At 38.6% G+C, this 21,811-nt stretch overlaps 1 protein-coding gene across 1 annotated transcript; it reads left to right on the top strand.

Moving 5' to 3' along the window:
* Positions 1–2,673: 2,673 nt before the first annotated feature.
* On the top strand, positions 2,674–17,143 carry LOC149923416 (uncharacterized). The gene is made up of 7 exons (XM_090161500.1): positions 2,674–2,682; positions 7,177–7,280; positions 8,092–8,556; positions 11,109–11,299; positions 13,285–13,406; positions 14,728–14,954; positions 16,668–17,143. Exons 2-7 carry the CDS (start codon positions 7,178–7,180, stop codon positions 17,009–17,011), a joined length of 1,452 nt encoding a protein of 483 aa, XP_090017626.1. The 5' UTR covers positions 2,674–2,682; position 7,177; the 3' UTR covers positions 17,012–17,143.
* The last annotated feature ends 4,668 nt before the right edge of the window (positions 17,144–21,811 follow it).

Consider the following 21,811-nt stretch of genomic DNA (forward strand, 5'->3'; position numbering starts at 1 on the left):
ACCGAACCGATTTGATTGAGGTTTAAGAGGAGGTGCGTACTGACCAAACCGATTTGATTGACGTTTAAGAGGAGGGGCGTACTGACCGAACCGATTTGATTGACGTTTAAGAGGAGGGGCGTACTGACCAAACCGATTTGATTGACGTTTAAGAGGAGGGGCGTACTGACCAAACCGATTTGATTGACGTTTAAGAGAAGGGGCGTACTGACCAAACCGATTTGATTGACGTTTAAGAGGAGGGGCGTAGTGACCGAACGTGAGGTGAATTGGGAGCCGTCGACATAGTCATTATCTCTAACAAGGAGACGACCGGGGTGATAATCACCGATTTTGTTCAAACTCGGTTATAATGTACACCTCCGTGTAACTTGAAAAACCTGCGAGGGAAAAGTTGCGACGGGCTTTCGTTTTGCCATGGCAACCGAAAACGTTTTTGACAACATGTTTTGGAAATTTTTTCATTGAAAATAACATGGGAAACCTTTTAGAAAATGAATTTTTTTTAAATTTCCAAAATGTTGAAAATACATTAAAATTCATTTTAAAAATAAAATTTTATCAAATTTAAATGCAATTTGGTCAAATTGATCAAAATGACTAACAATTTTCCAAATTGAGTAAAAATGGGAAAACCAAATAGGGAAATGATAAAATGGGCAATAATTTGAAAAATGATTAAAATTTTATGTAAAACAGCAATGTAAAATTGATCAATTTTAATCAGAAAATTAACAAATTTGATAAAAATTTATTAAATTGGATAAAAATAGATTAAACTTGATTATTTATTTATATTGTGGTAAAATGGATAAATTTTTATTTATTTGATCAAATCTTGACATATTTTGATCAAATCATAATTAGTCGACGTTTTTATATAAATATTAAGACGAACATCAATTTATAATATATCGGTATCATGATAAATAGATGAATATGAATACGATCATAGCTCTTTTTATCCATTTCCTTTTCGATTTTCTCATTATGAAACATTTTGATAAATTTTACCCATTTTGATCAAATTTATCAAAGTCCATTAAATTCATAAATATTTTAACCAATAATAAGTAATTATTAAAATTTAATAATTTTTTTATCAATTTCGATCCAATTGATAAAAATATAATCAAAATCGATCGGGTTTAACCTATTTTATAAAAAAAATTAAATTAAAATTATTTTAAAATAAAATTATATGTTTGCTCGACAATTATGTAATTTTCTTAATTTTTCTAATATTTTAGATTTTTTCTATTTTTTAACCATTTTAACCTTTTTGATCAATTTTACTCAAAATAATAAAATTTTTCAAATTTTATATATTTTTTTAAAATATAATTTTATTTACAAAACGTTAATAAGTTTATCCAATTACAGGCATTTTTATTCATTTTCTCTTATAATTTTCCATTTTAACTCATTCTGATTTTAACTAATTTTGATCACATTGATCAAAATATGTCAAGATTTGATCAAATAAATTAAATTTATCCATTTTTACCCGATTTAAATAAATAATCAAGTTTAATCTATTTTTATCAAATTTAATAAATTTTGATAAAAAAATTTAATTTCTGATCAAAATTGATCAATTTTGAATTTTTTTTCAATTTTGATAAATATTGCTGTTTCAAATAAAATTTTAAATATTTTTAAAATCATTGCCCATTTTATAATTTTTCTATTTTTTCCCCATTTTTACTCATTTTGATCAAATTGAGCAAATTGCATTTAAACTTGATAAAATTTAATTTTAAAAATCAATTTTAATGTATTTTTAACATTTGGGAAATTTAAAAAAATTTTCATTGTGTAAAAAGTTTCCCATGTTATTTTCAATGAAAAAATTTCGAAAACATGTTGTCAAAAACGTTTTCGGTTTCCATGGCAAAACGAAAGCCCGTCGCAACTTTTCCATCGCAGGTTTTTCAAGTTACACGGAGGTGTACATTATACCCGACTTTGAACAAAATCGGTGATTATCACCTCGGGTCGTCTCCTTGTAAGTAGAAATAAATACATTATCGGTAGTACGGTCTCAGTAACCTAAAGAGGTTCTTGGTAATTACCATACCCAAACAAAAGACCTCAAAAGTCTGCTCTAGCTTGAGAAGACGACGTAAACCCTGTAAAACAAGTATCTGCCCCTCTTCCCAATACACGCGGGGGGGACAATTCAGTCATCCAAATTTGGTATGGAGGGCAAGACCATCATAATCCCCGATTTAAAGCGCTCAAGTTGAAGAACGTTTTCTAAACAAGGGCAAGGACAAATTAGAACTGTATAAAACACACACAAGGGGGGGGGGGGAGGGAACCCGATCTGTTTTGGGGACACCGCGCGTCGAAATAGAGGTAAGAGCCTCCTCCAGTTCCGGTCAGCCGCACCATCGCTTTCAGAGGCACATCGAACATCGCAGGGCGACGAAACAGACGTTCGCCAAAACGGGGAAATTCAAAGCCCCAATTGCGATCCTGCCCCGTTTGCCACGGTCCAGCGCAATTGCTTCGACACATCGATTCCATTTCAACCAGAAAATAGCTGATTAAAAGTGTGCCATGAAATTAATATCGGGGATGCCCATTTTTTAATTTTTTTTCTTCATTCTTGATTTTTAAGCGTTTCTTAATTTTTTTTAACTCAATCGCGGTTCGTCTAATCTGTACAATCATCAAGTAAGCTAATTCATTTTTATATTTTTACTTTTATTTAAGGGGTAGTTTTTAACTTTAATTATTTTCTTTATTATATTGCGTATATTTTTTAAAAATTAATTAAAAATTTGCGATGAATGATTGGCAATAATTAATGTGTAATAATCATTCAATGGGATTTCAAGAAGTAATTAATAAAATATTTAAATATATTTTCATTGTGAATTAAAATTGGTTAAACTTAGTTTCGGTTATTATTACTGGTAAAATCAAATTTTACATATTATTGTCATTTTTCCAAAAACGCGGTACCGTAGTTTACCTAAAATGCCTTTGATGTATTAATTATTAATTATAAAAGGCTTATACCCATTTCAGACGGGGTCTGTAAAACCGAGTTAGGTAAAACAAAGTTAATTTTTCATGTATATTTCAATATAAAAATTTAACTTTAGTTTGCTAAGTGGAGTCTAAACTGGGTTTTATAAGCATCGTCTGAAAAGTGTATAAGATGAATTTTAACACGCGTGTCATTAAAATAAAAATATATCAACTTTGTATAATTATATTTTCACTTTGACAATTTCTTAGCTTATCCCAACTATTCGAATTGATACGCAAATTTGACCATTTCAGTAATTTCAACTTAAAATTAAATATATGTATCCTTCAAATCTAGTTGTAAACGAATTCATAAAGCGTTCTGCATCTATCCCTGTTAGTTTTTTAAAAGTTATTTTGAAGTTGCTCTAAAAAAAAATTAAAATCTGATTGATCTTATTTTCAACGTTCCCCTAGGACCCAACGTAGTAACCATAATCCCCCATCCCAGAATTTCGGGGGTTAGTTGATTCAAATCCAGTGGTTTTGGTTTTAAAAATCATTCATTAAAATCCAGTGGTTTTTTATTTAAAAAAATATTGATTTTAAATCAAGTGATTTTTGTTTTAAAAATCATTTATTGTAAATCAAGTTGTTATTGTTTTAAAAATGTGGTTTTTGTTTTGAAAAAATATTGATTTTAAATCAAATGGTTTTGGTTTTGAAAAAATCATTTATTTAAATCAAGTGGTTTTGGTTTTGAAAAAATCATTTATTTAAATCAAGTGGTTTTGGTTTTGAAAAAATCCTTTCTTTAAATCAAGTGGTTTTGGTTTTAAAAAATCATTCATTTAAATCAAGTGGTTTTGGTTTTGAAAAATCATTCATTTAAATCAAGTCTTTTTGGTTTTAAAAAAGCATTCATTTAAATCAAATGGTTTTGGTTTTGACAAATCATTCATTTAAATCAAGTGGTTTTGGTTTTAAAAAATCATTCATTTAAATCAAGTGGTTTTGGTTTTAAAAAATCATTCATTTAAATCAAGTGGTTTTGGTTTTAAAAACCCTTCAATTAATTAAGTGATTCATATTTTATTAGACTGAGGAAGGAATCAAAATAATTTACTTTAAATTATTGAAATATTAAAATTTTGAAAAATATGATTAGAAAAAGGAAATTGTTAGCTATTTTGTTTCTGAAATGTCGATGGGTCACATTTAGCAAATAATACCTATTATTCGTCATCTTGGAAAATGGCGGTTGGAATAGCTGATGTAATGTTGAGAATAGGAAAAAAAGATAGTAATTAAATTGAAGTAATATTAAATTAATTTGGTTGAATTACCGATTCACAGTCAATTATATAAAGAAAAAAAGCTAAATTGCATAAAAATCAATTAATTAAAAAAATTTAAATAAAAAATCAATAAATATTTTTAAATTAAAAAATAATTCGATACATGAATGTTTAACCCGATCAATAGAAAGAAACTGAGTTTGAATAATAAATAAGTAAAGCTATAACGATAAAGCGTTTAATATAATTGCCAATTATGGTACTGTAGCCAAAATGAGAATCGAAACAGCGGCTATAGTTGATAAATAAAACCAGAAGTACATAATATATTCTTATGAGATAAGTACCCATACCTCCGCAAGCTCGAGGAAGTTTTCCGTGAAAGCTATTTTCCTGGCAAAGGGTGGAGGCGTACAACGCATCACAGCCAAAATATGGGCCCCCTGACCTTGCTTTACACTCGTTCCGGGCCCACGTACCTTATTGGCAAGTTCCGGGCCCTTCGGATTAAGCCTACTCAAATTACGAATTAATTCAAACTTTGAACTTTTTTAATGACTGTTTTAAATAACTATGTACAAAAATTATTTCTACGAAACTTGAGAGCAAAATATTTCAAGTACTAATTAAATTTAAATCGGATTAATTTAATTAAAAAATACAATTAAATTATAATCAACAATCAAAGATATTAAATTGTGTTAATCGCGATAAAATTTTCAATCCGATTTAATCACAATTTAATCTGTTTAATCACGATCTACTCTTTTAATCGCGATTTAATCGACTTAATCGTGATTAATAATCAGCTAGACTAATACCCAAGGCACCACCTTAGGCCTAAGTCATCGAGCGACTTTTAAAGCCATTAATTCAGGTCGCCGGGTTACAACGCGTAGGAGGGTGGTGGGAAGCCCTTCATGCCACGCCAGCCAAAAACTCCCTACACTAACTATTACCGTTAACCTCAGCAAGTTTTTATGGAAGGGGAAACCGAAGAACTCAGGGGAAAACCCCTTAAACCAGTGGGGAGAGAACTTGGGAACTCAACGCGGAAGGAGTTGTCATCAAGCGACTTTTAAAGCCATTTTATCGCGAAAATATTATGAAGGTGATCTAAAAAATGAGTTTTGTAAACTTTGCAATCAAATTTTTTACTTTAGTTAAAGCATAACCTAACCGATATACATTTATTTATAAAAGTAAAATATAAATTATAATTTATTTATAAATATTATATAATTATATATTAATAATATATAAGAGCTCGGGGGAAAACCCATTAAACCAGTGGGGAGAGAACTTGCAAACTCTACGCGGAAGGAGTTGTTCCGAGTTTTTACACAGATCGACAGAAGCTAGGATCGAACCCGGCTCCTCTTTGTACGAGGCGAGAGTATAATCCTTACCTGATTTTTGGAATACGTATATTTATGTACTTCTCTGGTAAATATATATTATACACTTCTGATAAAAGTGATCGGAATTCAATTATAATTGGTCATAGAGAGGAGGGGAGGGCGCCTGACAATAGAAGAGCGTCCCCGGTTGTCCCCTGTCAGTGGCGGGGCAAGGGCGTGCAAACCATTAGCGGCGGCGAAAGGGGAGCGGATACATGGCTGGCGGATTTTGAGGAGAACCTCAAAAACCCGCTCGGATATAAAAGCGAGTATTGTATTCAAAAAATGGCTTTATCATTATTTTAACCAAATCCAAATAGAAGGGTAACAACTCGAAAATTCGTCTCTCAAAAGATATTTGCCTATATGGGCGCATGTCCTGTTTGCAAAATACATCCTCGACGTTTTTCTTTAGAGTTATTTGTGTCGGGAAATAATACGGGAATAATGCGCCGAATTTGAGCGAAAAATAAATAAAATGTGGCCCGGGGATTCCAAACATTTTAGGTTCGACGACTGCGCGCTAATATAATTTATCGAAAAGGCGAAACCATTTTATCATACCTCCTGCGATGGGCATTATGCCGAGAGAACCGCTCACGCTCTCCCTCATTTGAGAGACGAAATTGGCGCTGCTCTTAATTTCGCGCTCATTTTGAAAGGCGAAGCCAGCACTCTTCTTAATATTCGCGGTCATTTGAGAGACCGATCATTTCTAGCAAATTTTTGGAAAGTACGATATTTTCAATGGCGTACTATATATCGTACCATAAGTCTATAGTACCATAAGTTTGTCACTTTGGGGAAAATTTTACTGAGAGCTAGTAACGGAGTGACGTCATCACCAGAAGAAAATCTCCCCCTAGCGAGGCGCTGCCAAAGGCTACGTATGGCGCGTTAGCAAGCGGACGCAAGACGGCGACGAAGCCAGTAATGCAGTCTGTCTTGTGAATAGCTCTCAGTAAAAATTTTGCGTGTGAAGAATAGGAACTGTCACACTTAGGTAACAATATTATACACTTATAATAGTACGTTTTTCCGATAATTTTTTTAATTATGTTTGAAAGTCAGTTTTTATCAGGTTTTCATCAATCGGTCGAAAAAAATATTTCACAAGTTTAACGTTAGTATTTCTCACAAAATTATAATTTAACAAGTTGGCAAGCTTGCCAAAATATACCTCTCCTCGGAAGAATTTGCCCTTGGGTGTATTAACTACTGGACACGGTACTCAATGATATTTCGCCATCAAAAGCGCCCTCCAAAAAATGTTTTCCCGGTGCTATCCCAACCAGTAGATTATTTTTATTTTTATTATAAATATTACAAATGTTATTGTTTTAAACAAATTTCCAATATCAATAGAACAAAAACCAACTTTAGACCCAAAACGTTATTAAATTACCAAAGCAACAAAATGCGAAATAGAAAATACAAAATTTAAAATTATTATATTAAACTTTGGAGTAGCGTCTTAAAAATTATTTTTTTTACAGAATGAAATATTTGGCCAGTGCTAGTTTGAGGCTGGTGCTGCTGTTACCATTAGCGGCGATTCTATCGGGAGAGGTTAAGGGGCAGTTCGGACGTCCGTACAGAGGTCAGTCGTTAATTAAACACTTCAGTAACCGCTAGAGGCGTACCCAGAGCGTCGTTAGGGCTACTAATGGAATAAATACTTGTTGCCAAGACTACCATTTGGAATAAATACTTGTTGTCAACACTACCATTTGGAATAAATACTTGTTGTCAACACTACCATTTGGAATAAATACTTGTTGTCAACACTACCATTTGGAATAAATACTTGTTGTCAACACTACCAAAGTAATACTATACTTGTTGTCAACACTACCAAAGTAATACTATACTTGTTGTCAACACTACCAAAGTAATACTATACTTGTTGTCAACACTACCAAAGTAATACTATACTTGTTGTCAACACTACCAAAGTAATATTATACTTGTTGTCAACACTACTAATACTATACTTGTTGTCAACACTACTAATACTATACTTGTTGTCAACACTACTAATACTATACTTGTTGTCAACACTACTAATACTATACTTGTTGTCAACACTACTAATACTATACTTGTTGTCAACACTACTAATACTATACTTGTTGTCAACACTACTAATACTATACTTGTTGTCAACACTACTAATACTATACTTGTTGTCAACACTACTAATACTATACTTGTTGTCAACACTACTAATACTATACTTGTTGTCAACACTACGAAAGTAATGTAATACTTGTTATCAAGACTAGCAAAGGAATAACCAGGCTTAGAGGAGCTCTAGCTCGGTCACGCCCCTAGCGGCTAAAGTTTCTTCTTGCATCCCCATTCAAAACAGTCAACGTATTTATTCTAATGTATTTTCTTCCGGGTCGCAGCGCTCCCTCTTCCGGCGGAAGTGTCGGAACTCTCGGGGGAGCCCAGTTACAGAGCGGTCAAACTGCGGTGGAAATACGTCCGCAACCCGGAAGCTTCCGGATTCATGGTTAGAGTTTGCGAGCTCTCCATCTGGAACGTGAAAACGCGTTGTCGCGAAAGACACTTGTCCCTGGACGAGAAGAATCTGGTGGAGGCGCCCGTCGCCGACCCGCCGCACCACGACACCATCGAAGAGGTGTCCAAGGGCAGGTACGAAGCGGTGGTCAATGACCTGAGGATGACCACCAATTACACCTTCACCGTCGTCCCCGATGACCCCTTGAACCCGGAGCACGGCTCGCGCGGACCAGTCTACTATTCCGGGTCCGGAAATCTGTTTGACCAGGCTGGCTTCAGACCCGGTCCCTTTGGTCCCGACGGACCACCTCCCCGAGCTAGGAGCATCTTAGTTCACACCATGGGGTGTAAGTATTAGCTGAAGTCTGGAATCAATACCTCTACTTGGAATGCTTATCCTGGCGTATCGCGTATGGTAAGATAACTCTGACGACTTTGGCCCCGCCTACGAGAGACAAAATCCCCTCTGCGCGCGCTCCCCTCTCACGTTGTTGTTTGTTAAAGGTCTAGGTTTTCTTCTGCCTGTCACTCTTAGGTTTGGGCTGGATACTGAGCTTCGGCTCAGGCTAACGGAGAGGGTCCAGGCCAACTGGCCGCCTCGGCGGATTGAGTAGCCTGCTGTGGGGCGGCGGGCCTCCATATGCGGGCACGGTGGCCCTGTTTCCCGGCCTTTTGGAGTCCACCGGAATCTCCGGTGCCAGCTGTGCCGGGTTACTTGGGCTGCTGTGTGCTCGTCGTTCCCCTTTAGGAGCTCTTTCCAAAGGGTTTGGCTCTCTACCTTCCTAGGTAGGGTGTCGGCCGGAGATGCCAGAGCATCCGCTCTAATTCCCACTGCTGTGTGCGAAGTGGCGAGCTGGTCGTACCATTGCTGCACCTTCTGCTGGGTTGAGCGGCTTGCGTCGAGGGTGCGACCATCAGTAGTAGGGTTCTACTACCCATGCTGGTTTTGTCACCTGTCTGGGCTTGTGGACGCTGGCGTAGGGCATTCTGATGATAGACCTCCGGTGGTGTGGTTTGAATCTTACCGGTACACCGGGCTATAAATCTGACACATGCCTGTCACTCTTTAAATTTACAAATACCCTGGTGGTTGGCGAATGGCGAACGTGTTCTTCTGTTGGCCTACCACCAGGGTATTTGTTTGGAAGGAAAGTAAATTTAAAGGGTGACAGCCAGAAGAAAACCTAGGCCTTTAAGTAAACATAGTGACGTCAAAAAATATCGAGACGAACATATGCCACGATAAGAATTGCAAGTACATAACTCGTCTTAGAGATAAGTTTCTATTGGTTTAAATGTTATTAGCGTGAAAGAGTTACTGTCGCAGACTCTCGCTGATTTTTCAAAAGCCGTTTCTAAACAAAAAGTAGTTCAGGGTTAAAAAAGTGATTTACGAAAACTATTTCATCGGGAGAATATGTTTTATAAATAAATTATATATAAAGCTACTCTATTTTCCAACCAGATTTTAGAAATGATAGTATGGCGTTTTTAGATAAAATATAGAACTACGCAACGCAGTGATATCGATCAAGAGATATTTATAAACCTTCTGATTTTAGAGATATAATAAGAGTACTCTGAGTGGGCTCCATGGTGAACTGAGATCCAACCCGGAGCATATTCTTTCCGTTTTCGAAAGTTCAATTTGTCTTTCGATGACGTAAATGAGAAACGTTATTAGAAATTCACTATATTTTTCTTCCAAGAAATCAACGGAAGCTTGCGAAGAAACATGTTTCAAACGAATATTATTAGTATATGTAAAATAATTTATCATGAGTATGCTATAAACGTATTTTCTTAAATTAAACCTTGTTTACGGGATATGACGAAAAATGCGTCATCAACTTTATAGATGGGAAACGGAAGATAGTAAAGAGGAATTTGAATTACTCGCGATTTTATGGTTCTGACCATTGAGGTGGGAATTTTCCACCTAGGAGCAACAAACACAGCACCCCACACAAGTAGAACACAACCGATCAAAATCCGTGCATTTTCTTGCGTACATTTTTCATTGGTTAAACGCTTTAGCGCCTGCTGCCGTCGGAAGGAAAAAATTCAGAAATTGTCTCCCCCTTTTCCGTAAAACGTTCAGCGTAAAGATTCGTCCAATGAAATTTGTACACAACACTGCGTTAGCGTGTTTAAAGGCTAGCTACGTTCACCTTGTGTTTGTTGCTCCTAGATGCCACAATTTTTATCTGCTGTGGCTGGGGTCTTGAGGAACACTTTCTTGAAATCATGTATCGATGCTCACATCTATCATTAGTCGGTGGCGTTACCTATCTTTCAAAGAAAATATACATTTTTTTAAATATCGTCTGCTTATACTCTGCTCACGCTAGTGATAGCTTATCACCGCTGACTTGTGATAGATGACGCCACCGACTAGTGATAAACGTTATTTAAAGAAACTGCCCCAGCCATCAAATATAAATTTTGACTCTAGCAGTACTTTATTCCCAACTCAATGGTTTTGACAATCTTTATTTTAGCTCGCGAACAACATATTTGGTTTCCATGGTAACCTTTTCAACAGCACAAGGAATATCAGATTTTCCCATTTACGGGCCCCTAATTGTTCGTTGTGAAACAAGGTCTATATGAAAATGTTATACAGATTACAGAGCGAGGGGCTGATAACTCCGTGTAATCGGTGTACAGAGCCGTACCTTTGACTGTACTAATGGGATTACGCGTAATCTTTGAAGTCCCTGCCTTTGGCAGTGCTAATCTAAGCGTAATCCGGCGTAATCGGTGTACAAAATTTAAAGAAGTGGTTAGCCCCTCGTTACAGAGGTATACTTATGAGTAATTATTTTATATCTGTTATTAGCGGTAGTCTATAAGATATATCAACGAATCGTCACAAAGCGTTATATTTTTAAAATAGTTTCGGCTAGAGCCAGTAGATGTCTCTCAAACTCGTCCGACGTGGTTGTCAACACGGGGCCTTATTTCAACGGGAAAATAGCCGTCGAGGACACCCTAGACGACCGGTGCGCCGTCTACGGGAACAAATCGAGTGATGAAAACGTCTACACCTTACGAATTCAACACTCCAACTGCGGCAGCAAGACAATGGTAAAAATAGTACTTTGTAGAACCCAAAAATGTATTTACTTATACTTAGCGAGAGTCAAACTCATCACGGTATTTCATTGGTTGCCTAGAACTTACGTCTTCCAACGCTGTTGAAAACAATGCAGTAGAATAAATCAAAGATAATTTAAACTCGTACCCTAGATTCGAAATCACTCTCTCGCGCGTTGCCGATAGCGTTTACCCGCTTCCCGCTGGAACTCAGAAAAAATTCGCTCCATATGGTTTGCGCCTTAGCGCAACCGATGGAGCCCGATTTTTCTGAGGTCACGTGCCGGAGAAGGGTAAACGCTTAGTCAATGGGAAAGCTCTCAGTATTGGAACCTAGGGTACGAGCGAGGGGCTGACCCATAGATATAGGAAACGTATATAAAGGTCTAGATAAAATATTTCAAAGGGAGTGAATACGGAGGCGACAGCTAGCAGAAACGCGTAATTTCTGCAGGCTATAATTATAACGCGCTATCTATCGGTAAGAAAGCTCGTGCTATCGTCGCGAGAGCCATTGTCTCCTGCTTAAAAATTATACTAAAAGTCACCAACAGATGGTGTCTAAAGACTTCCGCCTGCGGAAAGGTCAATCACTTAGTACTAAAATGCTAAGAGAGCTCGCGCTATTGGTCACGTGCCTTCCTCGGTGTCTGCTAGGTGTCACTTCCGTATTTTATGTTAGGCTTAGACGCCCCGAAATTTATCTAGACCTTTATATACATTTCTTACATCTATGGGCTGACCACTATCCGTACTCGGTGTACAAGCCCGTAGCTTTGACTGTACTAAATTGATTACGTAATCGATTACAGATTTAGCACTACCAAAGGCTGTACTCACTGTAATCGGTGTACAGAATTTGAGGAAGTGGTTAGCCCCTCGGGTACGAGTTTAAATTATCTTTGAATAAATAGAGATCCAAATCCACCTTTCAGGACTTACCGTTTCGCGGGACAGTACTTGTTGAGTTGGAGAGTTAGGCCTAGTAAATGAACTTAATCAAATCGTGTTATATTTTGCAAAAGTGTCTGCTTATAGAAACAGATGGCGCCAACATGATTGGATAGAGTTGAAACTTAAGTTTAATTCTCCTACTCAAATAAAACGTGTCCCGCGAATCCCAGATTTGTTTGGACCTCTATTTATTCTACCCTCGATTCTACCTCATTGGTTGAAACACAGCGGGTGACGTTTTAACTTTCCCCTGTGATTCTCGTGACCGTAGCGTTGCCAGATCGAAAATCTGGTATTACCGTATCTAGGCCAAAAAATTCGCGCATTTTTTTTTGACGCTAAATTTTAATTCATACATAAATGCGTTGAATTTAGATGATTTTTACCTCTCCGAGGGGACTTTGTACGCTAGGAGGGGTTATACAACCACCGTGTCGGTCTGTCTGTGGGTGGGTGGTACGCAGTTTCTTAGAATCAGGGAAAAGGTTTTTCCAAAAGCGCCCTCTTTTTGTCATTGGGTGTAGTATAATTTTGTAATCGACCGGGATTCGAACCCGAGACCTCTTGAACGACAGATGAGCGTTCTACCGCGGAAATAAACCAAATGCCTATTATCATTATTAACTGAACGTAATATGTTTAAAAATGTATAAAAAAATGTTTGGCGGCTAGGAGTAATATACTCACACTCAGGATTAAGCAGTACGTTCGGCAGAAAATGTATATCATTCATTTTTAAGTAGAAGTTATTTAAATGAATAATAAAATTTAAATCGTTCGTAGGTTTTTCAAAAAAATTAAAAATTATCGTACATTGAGGCAGAATTATCGAAATAATGGTACGATATCGTACGCCATGAAAATTATAGTACGCCCTAAAATTCGACGAAATTATCGTACGTCTGGCAACGTTGTAGAACATTATACCATGATTGCCGTGGACAGCGGCCACGTAGTCATTCTCGCTAAGTGTAAATAAATACAATTGTGTAACAAATATACTATGCAAAACCTCTTCGCAGAACAACTCAAGAATCGAAACCAACATAATAGTTCACGAGAACAAGGACATTGTCACCCACAATTCCAAAAGATTTCTTGTGGTTTGCAACTTCCTTCCGGAAACCTTCACCATTCAAGCCTCGTAAGAAGAGTAACCATAAGTTTATAATATTATTGTTCCCTAAGTAACATTTTATTGAGAGATATTCACGGACGGAGGAAAAAATCGTGGATCAAGAAAACATTTCATCTAGGACATAAATTATTCGAAAAATAACGTACCACGAGAAAAACGGCCATCGGTGGCGACATCTACCCGTTACATTAACAAATTTAATTTAATTTTTTCAATGACCAATGCTAAAGGTTACCGGCAGATGTCCCTACATTCTAAATTACGGTTCACCCCCAATTTTAACCACTTCTGACAATGATAGATAAGCGTATTTTTAGAGGGACGAAAGCTTAGGAGAACAAAGTCCTAGATGAAACCTTTTTCGGCTCTACTGAAGACCAAAGATAAAATAGGACTTCGTTCCCTAGATTCGAATTCTGAGAGCTTTGTGATTGACGATTATGTAACGAAGCGTTTATCCACTTTCGGCACGTGATCTCTGAAAAATCACGGCCAATTTTGATGCTACTGCACGTACAGCGCGTCATCAAAGTTAACCGTGGTCTTATCTATAGTTGGCTACCATGGTAACTATGGATTTAATTTTTGCGAAGTTCCGGCTAGAGATATAGCTACGCTAAGGGAGATATGAAACACAACGCTAGAGCAAAAATCACTTACTTGTAAGTGTCTACCCCTTTTCCCCTTTGCACTAAAGGCTAGTTACGCTCATCCAATGAAATTCGTACACAACCCTTCGTTAGCGTGTTTAAAGGCTAGCTGCGTTCTCCTTGTGTTTGTTGCTCCTAGGTGGCAGCTAGGAGAACGCAGCTAGCCTTTAAACACGCTAACGCAGTGTTGTGTACAAATTTCATTGGACGAGCCTTTACGCTGAACGTTTTATGGGCGGGGGGAAGACGATTTCCGAATTTTTCCCTTCCGACGGCAGCAGGCGCTAAAGCGTCTAGCCAATGAAAAACGTACACAAGAAAATCCACGACTTTTGACGGGTTGCATTCTCCTTGTGTGGGGTGTTGTGTTTGTTGCTCCTAGGTGGCAGTGAGTAAAAACATTTATTTCCCAAAAATTATCACGTGTTTCTTGTTAGTTTTACACCATTTTACTAGATGGCGCTATGATACGGGTGTATGGGTGCAGTTATTTCGAATCTAGGGTACGAGGTTTATATTATCTTTGTTATGACGTAGATACAAGCGGATGCAGAACGACGATGGAGTCTGTGTTGTGAAATTGTGAATAGCTCTCGATGTCATGCTTATAGAAACATATTATAGACTTTTGGCGTAACCGCGTTGAGAATGTTACTGATTCAACGCCTCTCTCGTAGGGTCAACATGCGCAATAAGAGTTTGAGGAAAAAAGCCAAAGAAGTGGGCGAAGAAGGCCGCGCTTTCAATCAACGGAAGAAGTTGCTGGCGGAGAACGACAAGGAGGACCCCAACGAACTGTTCACGTACGACAATTACCGGCAGCACCACGTGGGCGACGACCGGATTCTGGCTGAGCAGACGGCGCGCACAGGCACTGTCGGGAGGGATGACTCGTCCAAAACAGGTAAAACACACTCAAACACATTCGCAATGTCAGTGGCCGCGTGTGGATAAATAATACCCCACTTCAGGACATCTACAAGAGTGTTTCGGAAGAAGATATCATAAAGTTTATAATCATCTTCCATATGTAGAATTTCTTCGCTGGGGAATAGTTTCCGATAGTTGGCCTAGTTCGGTCTTTTTCAAACAAGATAATCTGAATCTGATAACACTGCTATCTTCTTGGATCGGCTAAAAATGTTTTTGCCTGGCAGCGCTGTTTCTATACACCGAAAATGGCGGACGTTAACTTCGCGCGCTGGAATATTTTCATAAACTTGGCAGATTTTTCGACCGTTATTTGTATTATCAACTATAATATCGTTTTCCATTTGACTGCTCTTGAGCGCTCTAGATCACTCCGATCAACATTTTATGTTCCATTTGCGTGCTCGGATCTGTTCCGATCAAGTTTCACGTGTTCCATTTCCCGCTCTCGGGTGCTCCGAGATCGCCCAAAACCGATTTCGACAGATCAACGGGGTCGAGATCATAGATATAAGAAATGTATATAAAGGTCTAGATAAATTTCGGGGCGTCTAAGCCTAACATAAAATACGGAATTGACTCTTAGCAGACACCGAGGAAGGCACGTGACCAAGAGCGCGAGGTCTCTTAGCATTTTAGTACCAGAAAGACATAACACATAATACATATAAGATAAAGAACATGAAAGGCCACGTTTCCCTAAACTTCTCAAAGTTTTTTACCCTTAATAATACCAGTGGCATGCGTGGTCACTCTGCGAAACGTTTTATAGCACGTGTGAACTCCACCGTGCGACAAAACCACTTCACTTTTCGAGCCCTAAGTGACTGGAACTCACTGCCTCAAGACCTCATCGACAGTCAATCAAAGGGTTCTTTTCGTGTTAAGCTAATTGATTGGGAAATCGCCAAGAATTAATATTTCCGAGATCCAGGACCCGCAAGTCACTGTTTATATAGTGCTTGTTAAAATAATGGAAATTTTTCACCTTTATACGGCAGCAACAAGCGTTCCCTTTTAACCAGGTTGCTGTTTTGACAAATTAAGGCTTCGTCAAAACAAGGACGCTCTGTTTAAAGGTGAAAAGTTTTCATTATTTCAACAAGCACTATATAAACAATATCTTTCGAGTCCTGGGTATCGGAAATATTACTTGGTGATTTCCTTGGAGGATGATTTATTTAAGCGCCTATTACGCGTACTACAGGGTCATGATGGATGAAATAGAAGCTATAAAATATCAGTATATTCAGTTTATCATAATTTTAAACTGTTTTGTATTTCCTCCATGATAAAACAAAGAAATTACGACGCACAGATTTAGGCATTAGTTTCAAATTTGACAATAGCAGACGCTAAATCACAGGCGCGAACTCGGATTATTGAAAGAGAGTGACGCTGCAGCGCCACCTAGACTCGTTTCGATCGCGAATAGCATTAGCCTCTGGTTTATCTGCTTTTTAATCACAAAACGTAAACCTAGATGGCGAAGGCGTGTCGTAAAAAAGTCAAAAGCGCACGAACTTTCACCTCAAAGCACGGATTCTACGATTCTACGCGAGGAAGTGGGCTTGGCTCAGAATCTTTATACCTTCCCATATTCTTGATACCTAAATTCATTCTAGTATGAACTAATTTTATAGCTTGTAAACACAGTCAAATTAACAAAAACAAACTATATTTGCAGATGCCCAATTAATAGGACAAATGTCGCTTCTGATTCTGCTGGTAGTGGCCTGCGTGGTCGGTTGCGGAGTGGCAATTTGGTGGTTCGTAGCTGGAGCTCAAAAAAGAACTGACGAACAAAAATTGACTCCCGTGATCACCACTATCACAACGGCCAGTTCAGAAAAAGAAGCCAATACTTCCAACACGTACGTCCAGCTAATGTCCGAGAAAGATCAGCTAGTTCTGGCCAATGTGGCCAACGACGGGATGGTGGAACAAAACCCTCAGGTTCTAAGAGTCAATGTTTGCGGGACTCCCATCACGTTGATGTCCCTTCGCCCGATTGGCGACAGCGAGGCTTAAAATGCCACTTAAAAGCCAACTGGGTTTTCTTGTACAAAATGAGTTCGGAATTTAGTCCTAGCTAATATACATTTTTTACACTTTACACGTTAGCGTTCTTTTTCCATGCAGGCTCACATATGTTGTTTTACTTCATGGTTATCATTTAATTATTTAATAATTTTATAATAAAGTATTATATTTAAATAGATTTGTTTCGTGCCATTATTTTACCCGATTTTACCTTTAAAAAAATGTACATTAGGGGCCGTTTATAAATTACGCAACGCAGTTTGGGTTAGGCGGTTCGTACTATTGGGGAAGGTACGCTCAAATGTTACGTAAATATACCGAAATATAATAGCGTTTTCAATTTTAATGCTCTGGAGCGCTCTAGATCGCTCTGATCAAAATTTTACGTGCCATTTGCGTGCTCAGATCTGCTCCGATCAAGTTTCGCGCGTTTTATTTCCCGCTCTCGGGTGCTCCGAGATCGCCCAAAACCGATCTGCCGATTTCGACAGATCAACCAGTGGCGTAGCCAGAAATTCGTCCAGGGAGGTCGAAATATGTGAATGTTAAGAGGGTGGTCGATAAGGGGGTGTAAATTTAGTACAGTCAAAGGTAGGCCCAAGGGGGGGGTCTGGACCTGGAAACCCCCCCTTGTCTACGCCACTGAGATCAACGGATCGAGATTGAAATCGGAGCCAATTTTTGCGTGTTCCTTTTAGATTTTTTGTCAAAATGGCAGACCAAGACGCGAAAGCTCAAATTACTAGCAGACGAAAACCCACAAACCGCGGGCAAAAGGTTTTTTTGAATTTATTTAGTTGTTTTTGAATGTTTCATTTGTGATTTTAGTATTTTACTCTAGTCGTCGGGGTGAGGTCTATGACGTCAGAGACAGATTCGGAGCGAATCTCGAGCAATCAAATGTAACAAGGTTAAAATAATCAGATATTTAATTTATAATAGCATAAGTAATACCTCTAAGTATGACACTTGTGGCCTTGCTCATGCATTTTTTCTTATTACATCCTTTCTTCACCAAAGATAAATCAGAAAAACGACAAGCATCTCTGTAAGCCGGAAGTTTAACCCTATTTTCGATCCTAAAAAATTCCGTCCTTTGCCTAACCATAGAGCGGCTAAATACGCATTAGGCCTTAAAATGTGGGTATTCAAAATTGACGGCTTTTAAAATTCATTTTGCGCGTGAAAATACCTCTACATGTTTTGGTCAAAAAAGCATGCAAAGAAGGCTGTGTGCCCAAGACATGTACCTGTAGTGTCGTGCGCTAAAACGCCATTTCAAAATCCGTCAATCATGCGCCAAATTCCCGGAATATCATGTTAACGGAAGTAGGGTTAGATTAGTTCTAGCTACCGAGAGGCGCTATTTAGTTTTTTTTTTTGGTGTCACTGTGAAAAAAATTCCTAATTTCATACTTAGAGGTATTATGTTACTTATGATAATAGGCGTTTCTATAAAATACCGGAGGTCACGTGTAAATGTTTTTTCTACGTCACTAGCTATGTTGCTTTCAGCCAGGCGCGTAGGAACGTTTCGGATTAAGGGGGGTGCATCGTGGATGCTGAATTTGGCGCCCCCCTCATTGACAAGTTTTTTTGCGCCCCTACCAATACAATTTGGCGCCCTTTTCAAACCAATTTGGCACCCTTTTCCAATTTCAAGAGAGTACAATGTACCCATGTACCCCCCTGTTCCTACGCCACTGCTTTCAGTAACGATCAAATGATAAACGTGACGTAAGATGTAGTTGAACGCTTTTTACGCTTGTTGTGAATTTAGTAAAATAGTATCTGTCGCGATGTCCGCAGCTAGCCATAGAATATACACCCCCAGGAACGGAAAGCGTATCTTCCTCGAGTGTAAATTGTTTGTCTCTAGACTCTAAAGGCTAGGTTGACTAAGGTATTTCCGGTCATATATTCTATTAAAAATACAATATAAGTAAAAACACGATAATATTGCGTAAGTAAACGGTTTATTAGGCCTAATAAACCGTTTACTTACGCAATATTATCGTGTTTTTACTTATATTGTATTTTTAATTCACTAGCGTAAGGTGTTTTTAACTTATTTCATATATTCTATGTTCCTGTCGATTTTTTCCCCGTCTAGAATCGTCTGCTTCGCAGGTTCGTTAGCTCCGTGACCGAAAACCAAGGAGGATAGGAAGGGAGGCGAAGTAGGAGGGATTAGAGGCTTGCGCCGCCGCTAAACGCCGCCGCTAAACGCCGCCGCCGCCGCCGATAATTTTGAACGCGCCGATTGCGCCGCCGCCGATTGTTCGAAAATCGGCGCACGCCGCCGCCGCCGTCGCCGATACTAAGAACGGCGCGCCGCCGTTTTTTTTTCTTTATAGACTTTGTTTTGGTATATTAAGCTTGGTTTTCATTTACGCGAAAATAACTACATTGGAACTCGACGTCGAACGTCAAATTTTGGTTTTCGGATTTCAGTCGACGCAGAGTAATAGCATTTTCACTTCGCGTCAATAGATTCCATCATTGCTATCTTGGCTATAAAGAGTCACTAATATAACCAAGGCTTATCCACATTTTAATTATCTTTAAATTTAAATGTTGCTTGGTTTACCGATATGTTTTCTAAAATTGCATTATAATAATCAGTGGCGGACTGGGTCTAATATTTTTTGGTTGCTAGGAGACTAAGGGTCCCAGCTTTAACAACTATAACGCTACCATGTTTACGGAGGCCCACTTCGTGAACGGTCCATGGGATCCACGCCATCGGGCAGGTTACCTCTATGGCCAATCCGAGACTGATAATAATTTTTTACTTGAAATTCAATAAATGAAGCATTTGATATACTGCATTTTAGACGTCCAATACGTTTATAAAATCACATCATAATATCTTAAATTATATTTAAATAGAAAATAACATATCAAAATAGCAATATGTATGTTCACCGTGCGATGATAACCTTCGGCAGCAAAAATTATATTATTCGTAACTCGGATTTTTTTCTGATTGGAAGGCTCGAGCGTCAGTGGCGTAGCCAGAATTTCGTCAAAAGGGGTCTAAGAATGTTAATATTAAGAGGGGTGTCGAGAAGGGGGTGCCAATTTAGTATAGTCAAGGTGGCCCAGGGGGTTGACATTGAACCCTCCTTGTCTACGCCACTGCAGAGCGTTATCGCGAAGCACGACCAAAAATATAAAAAGCCAATATCGAGCCTTCAACCGAATTTCGACCCGGCATAACTGGGAATAATTTTGGTTGTCGTTTGGCGTCAGGCCAGTGGTCTACCTCGGAAGGACCATAGACTAATTAATGTACTTCGCACATTAACACATTAAAACAAACGTTTTACAAATTAAGCCAGTCCCACGTGTTTTTCAGCTGCTGAGCTACATTTGTATTTTCCCTCCCCTCACCCCTTTTCCTTCTTCCCCGGTTATCATTAGTTAGTTAGTTCCTAACTCCGCCGCAAGAGCGCACATTAACAAACGCCCGAAACAAATATTCGGGAAAGGGGCGTCCCTGTGCGAAGTACATTAATTAGTCCATGTAAGGTCTAGTACGAGTTGATATTTGCCCTTGCCCTTCTGGTCGCGTGTTTTTTAAACTGTAGCTACAAGAAATGGCTCTAAAATTTATACAAACGCCGGCGTACGCCGCCACCGCCGGTCATTTTGGTCACGCTGAAGACGCCGCCGCCGTAGGCCTAAACGCCGGCGTAAGCCGCCGCCGCCGTAATATTTTGGGTCAAACGCCGCCGCCGACCCATATCAGATCGGCGCAGGCCTCTAGGAGGGATGAACGCGCCAGCATCCTTGTAAGAACACGTAGCGTAGCGGCTTCAATCTTGCCGCCATTTTTCCGAAATTTTCCCGCCGACCGCGCGCTAATGGCGTTTTCCATTGGAGTCCTCTGACAAAAAGGGCAACTCCAAAAAGGAGGCACGTCTTCCATTGGCACTGTTGCTCCCTCGCGGATTGATCCGAGCTGCCCCAACTCGAGGGACGGGGCAACCAAAAAAGAGCAATTTTTAAGCAAAGTGACTCCGAGAAAAATTCGTATTCCATTGGGAGGGCTGGAAGTCTAGTCCTCCGAGCACCTAGCGGAGTTCTCCGTGGTAGAGCGATGACGTAGAAGGCAAATCCGGATCACGCTCGTAGCAGTCCCAATGGAAAACGCCATTATGGCGTTTTCTTACAAGGATGCTGGCGCGTTCATCCCTCCTACTTCACCTCCCTTCCTATCCTCCTTGCGAAAACTATCGCTACGGAAACTAGAATTCGCCATTGAAAACTAATTAGGTACATACTACATAGAAATAGAAATGAGACTAGAAGCACGATTCGATTGTGGTGAGATGTACGAGTTAGAAGGCTCCCATGAGAGTGGAATCGCCAGATTTCTTTGTGGGAGCACGCCATCTATTTTAAAAAAATCCAAGTTTTAATTTTTTTTAATAGTAGATTAGTAGCTATTCCACTCTCATGGCAGCCTTTTAGCTTGCCCGTTTTCCTTGAGATTACCGGATAGCGCAGTGTTTTTAGTCTCATTTATATTTCTAGATAGGTAACCGCTGAAGCTGTAGACGCTTAATAATTTATCCTCATCGTTATTCGTAAATTTGACTTTTTAAATAATGATACTTGCATTTTATATAATTTTTGCATCGTTTGCTTATATTTTTATAAGATTATTTAATAAAAAAGTTCTTATGACTTTTTAATTGGAGAAGCTAGCACGTTCTACAATCCTTTTTCTCTTTACAAATTTTAAAGGAATATTATTGGCCCTTCTTGTCTTGTCACTTC

The sequence above is a fragment of the Leiobunum rupestre genome, chromosome 10 (genome assembly GCF_980474605.1).
Source record: "Leiobunum rupestre chromosome 10, qqLeiRupe1.1.hap1, whole genome shotgun sequence".
Lineage (NCBI taxonomy): Eukaryota > Metazoa > Arthropoda > Arachnida > Opiliones > Sclerosomatidae > Leiobunum > Leiobunum rupestre.